The 14,269-nt window shown below is 41.6% G+C and overlaps 2 protein-coding genes across 2 annotated transcripts in view; both read left to right on the top strand.

Annotated features, from left to right (window-relative positions):
- Window positions 1-26: 26 nt before the first annotated feature.
- LOC108155311 (putative serine protease K12H4.7) lies at window positions 27-4,569 on the top strand. The gene is made up of 7 exons (XM_017286030.2): window positions 27-2,909; window positions 2,966-3,147; window positions 3,211-3,452; window positions 3,515-3,746; window positions 3,808-3,977; window positions 4,035-4,343; window positions 4,409-4,569. The coding sequence occupies exons 1-7, from the start codon at window positions 2,700-2,702 to the stop codon at window positions 4,510-4,512; spliced, it is 1,449 nt and encodes a 482-aa protein (XP_017141519.1). The 5' UTR covers window positions 27-2,699; the 3' UTR covers window positions 4,513-4,569.
- Window positions 4,570-5,576: 1,007 nt separating this feature from the next.
- LOC108154983 (IDLSRF-like peptide) overlaps window positions 5,577-14,269 on the top strand; it is a 50,856-nt gene continuing 42,163 nt past the window's right edge. The window contains exons 1-2 of the mRNA XM_017285522.2: window positions 5,577-5,663; window positions 8,757-9,538. Of these exons, the coding sequence (XP_017141011.1) occupies window positions 9,391-9,538 (148 nt within the window). The 5' untranslated portion in view covers window positions 5,577-5,663; window positions 8,757-9,390. The remainder of the gene's footprint in view (window positions 5,664-8,756; window positions 9,539-14,269) is intronic.

Below are 14,269 nucleotides of genomic sequence, written 5' to 3' on the forward strand. Positions count from 1 at the left end.
AACAAAGAGAATCCCGTGGGCCCTAATGTGAATCATCATCTAATTGGAAGAGTGTAAAGAATCGCATGTTGACACCCACACTTGAAACAACATTAGAAATGTTCAATTGCTGGAAAAATATTATATTACACCTGGCATTAGCAGTAGCAGAAGCATTAGCTGGAACTGCTACCGCCTGTGGAATTTGAAACAGTTGTTTAATTGTAATTCCGATTATGAAAAATTAAGAAAGTTACCCTCGAAATATTATCATTTTTTTAAAGGGCAGGAAATTAACTTTTCTTCTGTCAAAAGCTGCTCTGTTCTCTAGGCCTTAGTCCGGCTTAATTATGGCCACATTTTCCATTAACTTTACTACTTTACAGTGCGGAACACATACACACTTGAGCGGAGGAGATAAGTTGTCCGTCAGCATAGGAAAACTCAAATCAAATTCAAGGTAGCTCTGAGCGCAGACACACAGAGTGGCTCCGGCTAATGCCATACGGTACGTAATTTTAAATTCTTCTCGACATTTTTTAGTGTGTCACATTGTCAAGGTGTCTGCCAGAGCCAGAGCGCTGAAAGCTATCACATCCCACCCCCCATCGATATGGTTTTCGGGGGTGCATCTTTGAGCAATCAACAGCTCCATTAAAGCTATCTTTCTCTCTCTCTCTCTCTCTGTGGAGCCCCCTTTTGCCACCTGTTATGTCTCGAGCAACAGGAGGCCATTCATAAAGGACGTTACTTTCGAGCCAAAGAGAGCAAGCGAAAGCTCTCTTTCAGGGGGGTAGCAAAGAGCACTGAGTGGACTTTGGAGTGGCTATGCCAGGCGCATGCTCGCAGACTTCGAAGCTTTTGACATTTGAGAAAAGTTTTTGAGCGGAATGGGGCGAGATGTGCGCCTGTGATTGCCATTTGGGGGAGTGGGTGGCATATGAGAAGGAAATTCTTGTGGTATTTTATTTTACAGATTTTGTTGTTTAATGATATGTAAAATTAACAACATGTGGTGTTAATTCGTTAAACATTTAAATATACATATTTTGTGATTATTTTTTTTGGTTTAAAAAAATGCGAAAAATTGGCCAGGAAATAGCAAAAACTGTTACCAAAAATGGAACTCCTTATAGTCCTAGAAATTTATAAAGATTTAAGCTTAAGAAACTGTTCCGAACAAGAAGATTAAAGGAAACTCAATTTATTTTATTTCAGATATATTAAATATTTTCCAATTATATTCCTGTTTATCCCAATTGGTATTTTTTAGATTTAAAAATGCGGTCTATTCTTCAGAATTTAACACAAAAATGTTACCAAATATTAAAATAATAATATTTCCAGAAATGACCAAATATTTAAGCTTAAGAAAATTCAACAATTAATAGAATTAAAAGAAAACTCATTTTATTTTATTTCAGCAATATAAAATATTTCGCAAAAAATCCAATTTCTTCAAAGAGCAACCTTTTGAAATGTTCATTTAAATTCTTCGACTCTCGCTGGAAAACCACGAATTTTCTTCTGAAATATTCATAAATTGTATGGTCCGTGGATTGGATTGCATGTGAGCATGAATGGAACTGTGTGTTTCCCTCCCATTCACGTATAAAATGTTATTTATATGCTGATGATTTTTCGCTAGCTCCTGCGCCATTCGGATTGGGGTTTCATGTGGAATAATCCTTTTCGCTGACATTACTCCGAACGGAAAAACAACGAAACAACCCCCAGACAGACAGGAATAATGCCAGAGGACATGGGCCCAACACCAATTGTACGATTTAAGCAATTTGCAATTTCTGTGGGGGCCTATGGAGGGGGGGCAGGCAACTTCAATGGCGTCAACGAGCCTCAATAATAATAACTTTTCATAGCGCCCCATTATCGTTAAGCGCCCCGAAAACAGTGGAAAACAAGTTATAATGATTTTTGTTTGGACTGAAAGATACCCGCTACTGAGTCTGCTATCCCTTAAACGTTTCAAACCACACAAGGAGTCCAGTATGCACCCTTTTTCTTGCTCAATCTTCTTAGAAATGTTCACTCATCCCTGAGGAGCGCTTGAAGGAGCTCTTGCCATACATAACTTTGCACTGTTTGACTTACCCTTCTCTTCGAATGCACACAGAACATGCCCTGACAGGCTCCAAGACTCCTTCCTGCTATGCAATCTCCCCTGCTCCTCCTCCTGTTGCCTTTGTCCTCGGTGGTCGGGTCGTATGAGTAATATGCCAATTACACATTTTGTGCATTCTCCTGTTGCTTGTTCGCCTCGATTCTTGTCTTTTATGCTCCTCTCCCTCTACCCAGCGCTGTAAAAATATTTATACTTGTGTCCTTGCGTGGCAGAGGGCAGGATGTGGTGTCATTGCGTATACGAGGTGATGGCTTCAAGCGGCTTTCAGCAGGGCTAAGCTTTTGCTGAAAAGGTGAAAGTAGTAAAAATGTTTAGAGCTTCTAAAAACAGAGACAAAGACGATTGGAAATATCTATGGAAATATATCATTTTTATGGCTATGTTTTTACGAATGTAACGTTAGGGATTTGCTGGCAAAAAAAAACATTGATATGACTTGTGGATGCCAAACTATTATTCACACCTTGATCTACATAGCCCACTGAACTTTTTCCCATTAAATATTCCCCCATATATAGGGGCCCATGAGCTCTTATAAAAACTTTGGCACACCAAAAGAATAATTTTAGTAAGCAACATGAAGTGGCTGTCTTTTGTGCTGCCAATTCTTTTATGGCTACCAAATCTTTGGGCTGTCTATAATCCTTATAGAAGAAATTTGGAGCTGCTATTCCAGGAGCCCAGTGCGGGATCTTATACCAAAAACGATGCCGTTTCGGTGGAAGAACTTTGGTTGGAACAAAAAGTTGATAATTTCGATGCTCTGAACAATCAGACCTGGAAAATGGTAAACTCTGATCATTCTGACATCTCAAAACCCATAGAAAACATGTGTTTTTATAGCGCTATCTACGCAATGGCAAATATCATAGGAATCAAGGACCCATCTTCATATTTGTGGGCGGTGAATGGAGCATAAGTCCGGGTTTTCTGAGCACAGGTCTCACCCACGACATGGCTGTGGAAAATTCGGGAATGCTGTTCTACACCGAACATCGTTACTATGGACAGAGCTTGCCCCATGGGTGGGTGTGCTTACTGATACTTACAGATAGATCATCTTTTAATGGCGTCTTTTTGTGGAATAGAAAGGAGAGCTTCCGTGTGGATAAGCTGCAGCATTTGAGTATCTATCAATCCCTGGCAGATTTGGCTCACTTCATACGCTTTCAAAAGTCGGAGAATCCTCGAATGAAACAGTCGGAAGTCATATTAGTCGGTGGTTCATATTCGGGCAGCATGGTGGCCTGGATGACACAATTGTATCCCGATTTGATAGCCGCCAGTTGGGCCTCAAGTGCCCCACTGCTGGCCAAAGCGGATTTTCATGGTGCGTCGCTAAAATCGAAGAGAGATTGCCTAGAGATTCTGTAGTCTTTCCTTTTCTTTCAGAGTACATGGAAGTGGCTAGCAATTCGATTCGCTTAAGCTATGGTCAAAATTGTACTACCAGAATGCAGAAGGGTTTTCAGCACTTGACAAAGTTGTTTGAAGAAAATCAAATACCGGAATTACTGCAAAAACTCAATGGCTGTGAGGATTATGAACCCAACGATCCCCTGGATAGAGCTGCCTTCTTCAATGGCTTGGGCAACTATTTTGCTTTGATTGTGCAGAGTTATAGGTGGGGGCAAAGGGCTATCAAAAAAGCTCTTTATTGGCTTAAATAATCTTCCCTTTTTCAGTTCATATATTCCCCAACTTTGCGACACTTTAATGTCTTTGAACTCCAACGATGAAGTGGCATTTGAGGGTTTCTTAGAAGTACTCTTTGCAGAAGGCAGAAGGTCGACAGATTGCCAGGAGTTTGGCTATGGGGCCATGCTGCAACTATTCAGCGATCCAATTTCAGGCAGTAAGTAGCTTCAAAAGCCCCAAAACAGAAACACTCTCTAAGGTAATCGTATGACAGTTCGTGCCTGGTTCTATCAGACATGCAATGAATTTGGCTGGTACTCGACCACAGCCACAAGCGATTCATCATCCACCTTTGGAAATCAAGTGCCTTTGTCCTACTACGAGCGTCTCTGTTTGGATGCATTCGGTCCAGAACAGACACGGGAGAAGCTAGCCCAGGGCATTGAGCAGACCAACAATCACTTTGGTGGCTACCATTTCAATCAGAGTGAGCGCTATGGAGAGGTATTCTTTACGCACGGCCAGCTGGATCCATGGCGCTCTCTGGGCAAGCAAAAAGGCAATCAGGTCATTGTCTTGAGGGGTAAGTGAGGGAGAACCCAAGCGAAGCGAATCCCTGATGATTTGATGGGTATCTCTTCCACACAGGCTACTCGCATTGCGAGGACCTTGGCGGCATTCAAGTAAGGGACAGCGTGCAAATGAATCTGGCCAAACTGCGTGTGATGTCCTTTCTGCGCCGTCACATATAAATTGCCACCGGGATATGCTCATCCATGATTAATTATTTAATAAACATATAAGTCATGTGCCCGTCCCGGCCTTTGTCAACAAGTGTCCTGCGTCTCGAGTGTGTCAACAACTTTGCTGTTGATTAAGAAAATTGCACTTACCCTCTGGCTTGTGCATTTTCCCTGCTTTGTTTGTCTTGGCTTGATTGGTTGATTAAGGATCCCTGCCCCACCCCCACACGGTTACCTTATGGTAAAATTTATCTCTTTTCGAATTTTAACGTTTATCAAAAGCTTTAGCCCCCTCCCCCATTTGTTTGCCCATTTGAGTGCAACGCCAACGCATCATAGTCCTTGTCGAATCAGAGCCGTCACCTTCTGCTGTGCGTGGGCGCCTAGGACTCGGGTACTCCAAACTATTGGATACATTCCCATGGACGTTCGCAGGACTCACATTTCTGCGTGGGCTGTGTGGTAATAGGGCGGGCCGGCTTTCGACTCGAGCGCTCTTTCACTCGTAATTTATTTACATTTTCCTCGGCTCTGAGTGTCTTTACAGGAACCGCCTGGCGCCACTCCTGGCGATGCTGTGTGTGTGGGTTTTTCGTGCTAATTAATATTTGTTGCTCCATTAATTTGGTAAATTACTGGGTGTCTGCTGTGTGTTGTGTGTGCTCCAGGAGTGAAAGGATTATCAGAGTGGTTTGTGCTTTCTGCGAGACTTTCTGTGCAGCAAACATCACATGTGCAATAGAGAATGTAAAGGGATATAAAGACTTTCTCTAACCAATCTCTAAGCCCTTGGCAAGGCCCTCAGGGCTCCACTAACTAATTGAAACATAATCCACTCAATTTGTTTACCCAAAACGTATCCATGTCCCAAAGTCGGACCATCGCTGAACCGCTCCTGGCCCATGCCGCTGCCAAACAGCAGGCCAACAAACAAACAAGAGGCATGCCACATGCCAGGTGCGGTGCTGCTCCAGTACCCTGCGAGTGACATTCGAGTGGCTAAATTCCACTCACTTTTGCGCTCAACTCAAAATGGTCCTGCGTAGGCGTTTGTCCTTATAAAAGTCGATGCCAAACCGCTCAACGCTTCAGTCGAGTTTGAAACTTACACTCAAGCGGAGTTGTAAATAGTTGTTCGAGTTGTTGGCTCGTACTCAAACGTACTGTAACACCAAACAAATATTACATTTAATCAAAAATAAAATAAAATAAAATACTATATATATTAGTCATAAAAAAAACTGGATATTTCCATCTATTCCGCGTGTGTGTGTTTGTCTGTGGAAAGGACTTGAAAAGTGACTTTGAAAACTCTTGTGTTTTACCAACGGAAAGCTGAAAAGAAAACTCTCGGTGTGCTAGTGTGTGTGTGTGTGCGGAAAATGGTTCTTCATTACCTTTAGGCTTTTTTCTTTCACTCTGTTGCTCGGCCTGGCCCCCCAGGTCTGTTGCTGGTTTTTCTTGGTGTTTTTTTTATTTTGGTTTTCTGGTTGAAGCCTAGGCCTCGTTAGTCCTGGCCTCCCATGTTCCTTGATTCTCTTCGCATTCATTGCTTTTAGGCCGTGCTGCCATGCGTTCACATTGCGTATACGCCGTGTAACCATGATTAAAGTTGAGTCTACGGAGTGTTCTCATGCTTCAAATTGAGTGTACACCTCACACATTGCCCATGACTTGCGATGAGTATTCGCCGTGCACGCTGTGTTTCCGTGCCGTAGTATATCCAAGATTGACATTGCGTTTATTCCGTGCCTCTCACTGCCTCCACCTGGCCCCTGTCTCTGCTTTCCTCTCATTGCGTATACGCCGTGTATGCTCTGTGAGCCGTCGTGTGCTTTGAATAACAACACGCAGTTGTTGATTGTTCCCCCAACCTCCAGCGGCACCCTCCCTTTTCCTTTCTTTTGGGGATCTGCTGTTAAATTATGCATTAAGAAAACCCCAAGCGCCCGCCCCAGCACACACAAAAAAATGAAATATAAAGAAAAGAAATGGTTCTAAAATGCTGTCGTTGTCTGGGTTGTCCACCATCCACCATCCACCCTCCGCCTCGACCGACCGTATAGTACGAGTAAATTATGCAAATTAATGTTTGTTTGTGATTTGGGCAGGCTCGCAGTTAAGGCCGTAAAAGATTTTCAGGATTTTTCGCAGCCCAAGAAAATTATTGTATCTTTGCAAATCTTTAAAAATTGTAGGGCGACAAATGCCTACAAAGAGAGAGAGAGAAACCGAAAAGTTTGGCGTGTGATTTTTAGTAGCTGACCACAGTTGCCAGACCACAAAATCTTGATTTGATTTCTTGGTGTTCCCAATTTTCATTAAAATCACATGCAAAAAGGGAATTTTCATAGAATTTTTGGAGAAATATTTTATAGCCAGTTCAAGTGCTTTTCTTCATTAAAAAAATATTCCTAAATTACTTTTTGCTGTTCACATTTTCTGGTAGACCAAAATTCTAGTAAATCCACTAGAAAGTGCAGTTCTTTTTCCCCAAACCCAATTTTAATTGCGTGGTAAATCTTTCTTTTACGATTTTATTTTTTTCCAATTTTTTAACAAATTGCTTTTTGCTCTTTTGGTCGACCTCAGAGCCGATACCGACGACCGATTCGGGCAATTTGTGCCGGCTTATTTCGGCACCTTGGTCATAATTCACTTAACTTTTCTGTTTGCTTGGCTGTTGGCTCTAGCTCTGTCCCTGGCTATGGTTCTGTCTCTTGCCCTGGCTCTGGCTATGATTCTGTCTCTTGCCCTGGCTTTGGCTATGGTTCTGTCTTTTGGCCTGGCTCTGACTGTGGTTCTGTGTCTTTTGGCCACCTCTGTTTGTCTGCAGGTCTCTGGTGGCTTATACAGCCAACATTTGGCTGTGGCTTTTAGTTGTCTTTAGAGCCAAATGTTTGCCTCTCTCTCTTTCTATCGGTGTCTCTGCTGGTGCGTGTTTCCTGGTGGAGGGGCTGGTGTTTATGAAATTGGCTGAGAGAAGCCAGAAGTTTCATTTTCAGTCTATTAAAGTATTTTTATGTTCATTGTCTTCCGTCCTTATTTTATTGGCACGGGGGCTGAGAGGTAGTTTATGACTGCCAGGGAATTGTAACAAGATTTTACGGCTTCAGTCTCCAGGGAAGAAGCCTGTTTAAAATGCAGAAAATTCAAGTTGAGCAAAAGTTTTAGGCAATTGGAAAACCGGGAATCTATGGTCTTCGGAAATGTTCAACCTTTCCGAACGTGCTCAGGAATAATGATAGAGTGCCCCGGAAAGACTCCTGCAAACGGAAAAGGACTAATTAAAAAGCTTTTGGCCTGCCTGTTGGACGCTTCTCGCCTGTCTTTAACTTTTCCTTCTTCGCTTTCCTGTCCCCCAATTGTGTGGCAAGAGGGGGGCCAAAACTTCTCTCTGAAAAATTTGTCGTGTGTCCAATTTTGATTGCCCCCAAAAAAAAAGTTGAAAGACTTTTTCAACTTTTACTCGAAAAGGTCAGCGTTAGGGAAAAAGTAAACCAAAGGGTTAGCTTGGCTTTAATTAAAGGTTCCGTCTATGTCTAGGGCATTCTCTCCTTTCGTTTTTCGTATGTGTTTTGGGTGCTCTAGAGAGTCATTAAGAGTCGGTCGGGTATCCATCTGAAAATTAAGGGGAAAAAGGGGTTTCCCTTCCCCCCAGGTGTGGTAAAAGAGCAGCAGGGAAAAAGTTAAAGTTCGTTAAGCTGATTAGACGACAGCGGCCTCGGCCTCGGCCTCGAGTTGCCTTTTGCCACGCAAATTGCCACCCAAAAGGACACTTTGGATGATCCTGGGGTGTTGACTTCTTCTGAGGTCTTTTTATTAAATTTCCAGGGAGATATCTGGTATTTAGTTGCACTTTTATGGGTCATACTGTTGAGATTCAGTTTCTTCTCTTTTAATAATTATAATTATATATTATATATATTATATTATATATTATATAATTATATAATAATAAATTACTCCTTTTAGTTACAAATAAAACCTACCAAAAATTTTGTACAGACCTCTTTAGTTTGTATCGGAAAAAAATTCCTAAAATTGAGGGGATTTTCGGGCCTTAGAACGTGGACATAAAATTTGAGTGAAAATAGTGCATGAAATGACAGGAGATTTGCATGACATAATAATATATTAATTAGATCTATGAGATTTCCATCAAAAAACCACTTTAAACGCCTTTAAACCACCAAAAATCTATTATATTCTCCCACTAATATTCCTCGTTTTTCTGCCTTTTTTCATTGCAGTGTAGAAAAATGTAAAAAGTCGACTAAAAACATATATCTATATATATACATATAAATATTTGTTTGCCTGCAGAAATTCTTTTAAATTTTTAAGTTCCAACAAAACGACAAAAAACCAACAAAAAACAACAAAACGACAAAAAACGAATACGTTGCTAAATACACATGCTAAAACATACACTTGCTAAAATACACATAAACCAACCGTAGAAAGCAACGTAGTAAACGAAACGAAAATATTGAAAAGTAGGGAATAGAGAGAGAGAGAGTGGAGAAGAGGAAAAGAGCTAATTCCTGGTGCGTATAACTCCATTAGAGGAACGATTAGCATAGTCAAGGACGAGGCAACGAGAAGTGCCAACGATAATTCAATCAAAGACCCAGAAGAAGTTGCTTGAAAATCATCCTGCTCCAGTCCTGCGGCCTGGTGCTGCCTCCTGCCTGAAAGCGGACTAAAAACGAACTGGGGAAACTGTGGAAAACTCCATCGAAACACTCGGATAAAGTGGAAAACGTGTGCGTGCGCGTGTGAAAAAGTTTTCTCTGGTATCCTGGTATCTGGGCAAGAGTGTTTTAATTCGAACACTTGGCAAGTTTTCCCTCCCTCTCCAACCATCGTCCGTCCATTCGGAAAATGGACCGTCACCGACATCGCCATCGCCTCAGCATGTGGCCCACGTTCGCCGTCTGTTTGCTGCTCTTGCAGGCGACCACAACCACGATGGCCATCGATCTGAGTCGCCTCTACGGCCACATGGCCAATCCGGTGCAGAAGCGTAGCGGTGAGTATCCATCACCCAATATCCCAGAGCCTGTACCCTTCTAATCGAACAGTAATGTCATTAAACAGTAATTTCGTTGGGGGCTAGCTCATTAATATGTGCAAAGCAGGCGTATGTGTGGGAATGTGTGGGGATTTGTGCCTGGAGGTGCATTCGGTGTGACCTTTCGATGTGGTTTAAAGACTATGAAGGGTTGAAAGGTTAGGTAAAGACAAAGAAGGCAAGCAGGCACATGCCAAACCATACAGGAGATCCTTCATTGATATATGAACATTCTTTGGAATATTGAGTTCTGTTAATTGTTTTATTCGTCGTTTCTTTCGTGTATTATATATGGATTATGTAGCGGAATTCAGCCAGTGAGTGCTGTTTTTTGGTCTGTAAACATTTCGTGTTTTCTTTTCTCTTATAATGGCATAAAATTTGCTTCCAAATCATTTTGGTACATATCAACTATATCTAAGTCGACCTCCATCTCCACCCAAGGATTGCCGGGCTGCTGCTCAGGTACTGGCAGGTTCTGCTCCTCCTGGTTTTGGACTACCACAGGATTCTGTTCCTGCTGGACTGCAACTACAGGGTTCGCATCCTCGACGACAGCGACGTTGGCCTCTTCTGCGGTCTCCTCCACCTCCCTCTCTATCCATTGCGGTATTAGTTCAAAAGGCATATTTTTATTGCAAAAATTTCAAAAAATTTCAATTTCGTTAAGTTTTAGATATTTTCAGAGAGACTTCTACAACCAGACTGATATTTGGAGAGACGAAACCAAACCAAACCAAATGAATCTTATGTCAAGGCCTACTTTTCTTCAACTATGCTTAGATTTTAGTGTCAAAATTGAGAGAAAATATGATTATTCCGTTGAATGCAAGGCCTTTCTTCTTCCTATCGATAGAGCGCAACGGTATTCCGCATTTGAAGGCACAATTGTGCATGTCCGATCGTGTCGGACATTTCATGTATGAGCTTTGCCTCGCACACACACACGCACTCACACACTCTCCCAATTCCATGCGTTTGATTGCACTCTCTTTCAGCTATGCCTCTAACAACAACAAAGCGCTTGACTCTCGCGCTCTGGCCATCCATGCTCTCTTGAAGTACGGAACGCTTGGATTGAAGCAAAAGCGCAGTAGCTAACGGAACAAAGAACGGACAACGGACAAAGAAGGCAAGCAGGCACATGCCAAACCATACAGGAGATCCTTCATTGATATATGAACATTCTTTGGAATATTGAGTTCTGTTAATTGTTTTATTCGTCGTTTCTTTCGTGTATTATATATGGATTATGTAGCGGAATTCAGCCAGTGAGTGCTGTTTTTTGGTCTGTAAACATTTCGTGTTTTCTTTTCTCTTATAATGGCATAAAATTTGCTTCCAAATCATTTTGGTACATATCGACTATATCTAAGTCGACCTCCATCTCCACCCAAGGATTGCCGGGCTGCTGCTCAGGTACTGGCAGGATCTGCTCCTCCTGGTTTTGGACTACCACAGGATTCTGTTCCTGCTGGACTGCAACTACAGGGTTCGCATCCTCGACGAGAGCGACGTTGGCCTCTTCTGCGGTCTCCTCCACCTCCCTCTCTATCCATTGCGGTATTAGTTCAAAAGGCATATTTTTATTGCAAAAATTTCAAAAAATTTCAATTTCGTTAAGTTTTAGATATTTTCAGAGAGACTTCTACAACCAGACTGATATTTGGAGAGACGAAACCAAACCAAACCAAATGAATCTTATGTCAAGGCCTACTTTTCTTCAACTATGCTTAGATTTTAGTGTCAAAATTGAGAGAAAATATGATTATTCCGTTGAATGCAAGGCCTTTCTTCTTCCTATCGATAGAGCGCAACGGTATTCCGCATTTGAAGGCACAATTGTGCATGTCCGATCGTGTCGGACATTTCATGTATGAGCTTTGCCTCGCACACACACACGCACTCACACACTCTCCCAATTCCATGCGTTTGATTGCACTCTCTTTCAGCTATGCCTCCAACAACAACAAAGCGCTTGACTCTCGCGCTCTGGCCATCCATGCTCTCTTGAAGTACGGAACGCTTGGATTGAAGCAAAAGCGCAGTAGCCAACGGAACCCTTATTTTCTCTGCGTGGATTTGTTTTTGTTTCTATTTCATTAATTGCTTTACATATGACTTATTGCTCTTCAAAGTGTATCTACATGGCTATGGCTGAGAGTTCTGCAAAGAAAATTCAAGTATTTCAAGACTTGACTCTCGAATTTAGGCTTTCCTTGCTGTTATTGTTTTTTCGTCCAGAATGACCTTCATTTGGGAGTAGGCCATTTTTTTGTAGCCGCACAATTTGTATTCCCACTCACTGTCTGTCCCTTATTTATTGCCCTACTTGTTTTGTATTACCTTTGAATACATTTTCACTAGTTTTTATAGGCTTTCCCCCCGAATTTGTTTCTAATTTATTTTCCCCAGTTTTCCTATTTTTTCCCCCATTTTTTTCGGTTGGCAGGTGAACTGCATAATAAATGTGCACGTGCTTTTCTATATTATATTATTTCTATTGCAAATGCATTCTTACTGGTCTTCGCTTTTCTTTTTTCCGCTTTCCCCGCCCCACCGAAAACTTTTGCCAGTTGCGTGCTTGATGGAAATCTTTTGGTTCTTTCGCTAAAGTTTTTGTGTAAATCGTGGCTTGGGTTTTGTTTGAGAATTTTGTAATTGCCTTTCGAATCAGTGGGTTTTTCCCCGCCTCGCTTCGTGCTGGCTTTTTACACAAAATTAATTAACACCCAAATAGAGAGAGAGAGGGAGAGAAAGAGTTGATTTGTGGCATTTGAAAAATTTCATTCTATAACTAAATTATTTATTGGGTGAACCTCATTATGACACTTTCCCTCACTCCACCATTTGCCATTCATAGAACTAATTAGCACGAAAGTGGCTAACTAAATATTTGCCCAACTTAATTTGTGGCACTTTTGTGTACGAGGGTACTTCAATTAGTCAGTCCCTCAATTGGCCATTAATTGAGGTCCACTTGCCGTCGCACGACATCGCATCTCATAAATATGCATAGCATAATTATTCTATTATACTAATTTCATGGATGCTCCATTAAACACGGTTATTTAATGCTAAAATAAACCCCATGAATTTATACGGTTTTTGTGTTGAAGTTTTGCTGCATCGGACAGCTTCCTGGCGGCTTTTCCACCTGAGCAACGGAAGAGCAGTACTTAATTTCCTACGTTTTTTTCCTAGATGTCAATTGCAGACATTGCACTTTAGTAGAAGTCACTGGCAAACCAGAGAAATCCATTTTCTGCCGCTTGTCAGCCAGAAAATGGCAACGGGAGACCATGGCAGACCTCAAGGCTATCCGAAACCACTCTCTACACTAGACATCAGGGGAAAAGGGTACACTATAGAGCGGGGTACCCCATAAATATATGTATGGATTTATTATATTGTGTGCTTGCAAAATTCAAGAATCCTTAGCCACCAATTCTTTTGGTAACCCTTAATTCTATCCATGATTCCTTTTTCAAAATAAACTACCTCAATAATTTCCATACCCAATCTGTTCGTGCAATACAACAGAACCCCCTTGTATTCTCGAATAGAAGAGAATAGAAACTTCACTTGAGCACAAGATAAAGTAGCAGTATAATACTCTGCAGAGCAGTGTAATAATATCTGTTTTTTTCCTGTCGGCGACAACATATTTTATGCTGCAATTTTCCGCCAGCGAAACAGAGAAAACTCGCTGCGTTTTCCCGCCTGACTTTTGTCCGACTTTGACTCTGCTTGGGTTTTGGGAGGGTATTTTATTTTGTGGTATGGGTTCTGGGCCCCCTGTTCACTTTATTTATTGTGGCCCGCTTTTGTATACCATGGCATTTTGGCTTTTGTGACGGGAAAGGTTCGCGGTTTTGGTGGGTGGGTGGTTGGTTGGTTGGTTGGACAGGTCACCGGTCGCAGGTCAGGTCATAATTTTGCAGCTCAGCTCCTTGTGGCAGTTAATAAATGTGCCACCAACACTGGCCGCAGAACAGCAGCAAAAGCTACTCGGAAAAGCAGCCACCGGTGACAGCTTGAAAGGGTTTTCCACCGGTTTTCTTTTCACATTTTTTTCCTTTTTTATTGTGAGCTTTTGGTGATTAGATTTGGCAGAAAGTTGATTGACAGACAGTTTTAAGTGAAAGTCATTCGAGAGGGCCAAAAAGTTGATTGCATCGCATGAATGTGACATTTTGATAAAATATTAATTAGGTTTTCTGGCTTCTGGTTTCTGTGGCTTGGAGTTTTTAGTGGCTTTCGATGCCAAAGTTTTCGACAAGCTAAGTAATTTTGCTAATTGACTTAAGTGGCATTCGGAAAGGGTATGCTTGTCAAGAGGTTCTCTGTAATTAAATTAATGGCTGAAGCACAGAAATTTTTAAAGAAATTAATGGCAAACTTTGATAAACATATACATATGTACATATATGTACATAAATACGAGTATTTTCTTGCTAGTGCCTTACTCCTGATGAGCAACACATACCATCTGAGTCATATTTGAAAATGAGCGCATTACAATGGTGACATTCTGCATGAATCAGTACTTTCGGATGAGCGGAATATGCAATATTTGGCTTGTAGTCGAATGTAAATGCTCGACGTACTTGCTTGCTAAACATGTCTCATCTTTCCTCAAATTGTCGCCTCTTTCCATCTTGAATTGTGTTTACTGTCCACAGAATT

Source organism: Drosophila miranda, chromosome 2 (genome assembly GCF_003369915.1).
Source record: "Drosophila miranda strain MSH22 chromosome 2, D.miranda_PacBio2.1, whole genome shotgun sequence".
NCBI classification, from domain to species: Eukaryota; Metazoa; Arthropoda; class Insecta; order Diptera; family Drosophilidae; genus Drosophila; species Drosophila miranda.

What these genes read in the sequence shown, in the direction of transcription:
- LOC108155311 (XM_017286030.2), top strand. Translation starts at nt 2,700, where the DNA reads ATGAAGTGGCTGTCTTTTGTGCTGCCAATTCTTTTATGGCTACCAAAT. An exon ending in TTGATTGTGCAGAGTTATAG is followed by an intron (nt 3,747 to 3,807) that starts GTGGGGGCAAAG and finishes TCCCTTTTTCAG; the next exon opens with TTCATATATTCCCCAACTTT. An exon ending in CAGCGATCCAATTTCAGGCA is followed by an intron (nt 3,978 to 4,034) that starts GTAAGTAGCTTC and finishes ATCGTATGACAG; the next exon opens with TTCGTGCCTGGTTCTATCAG.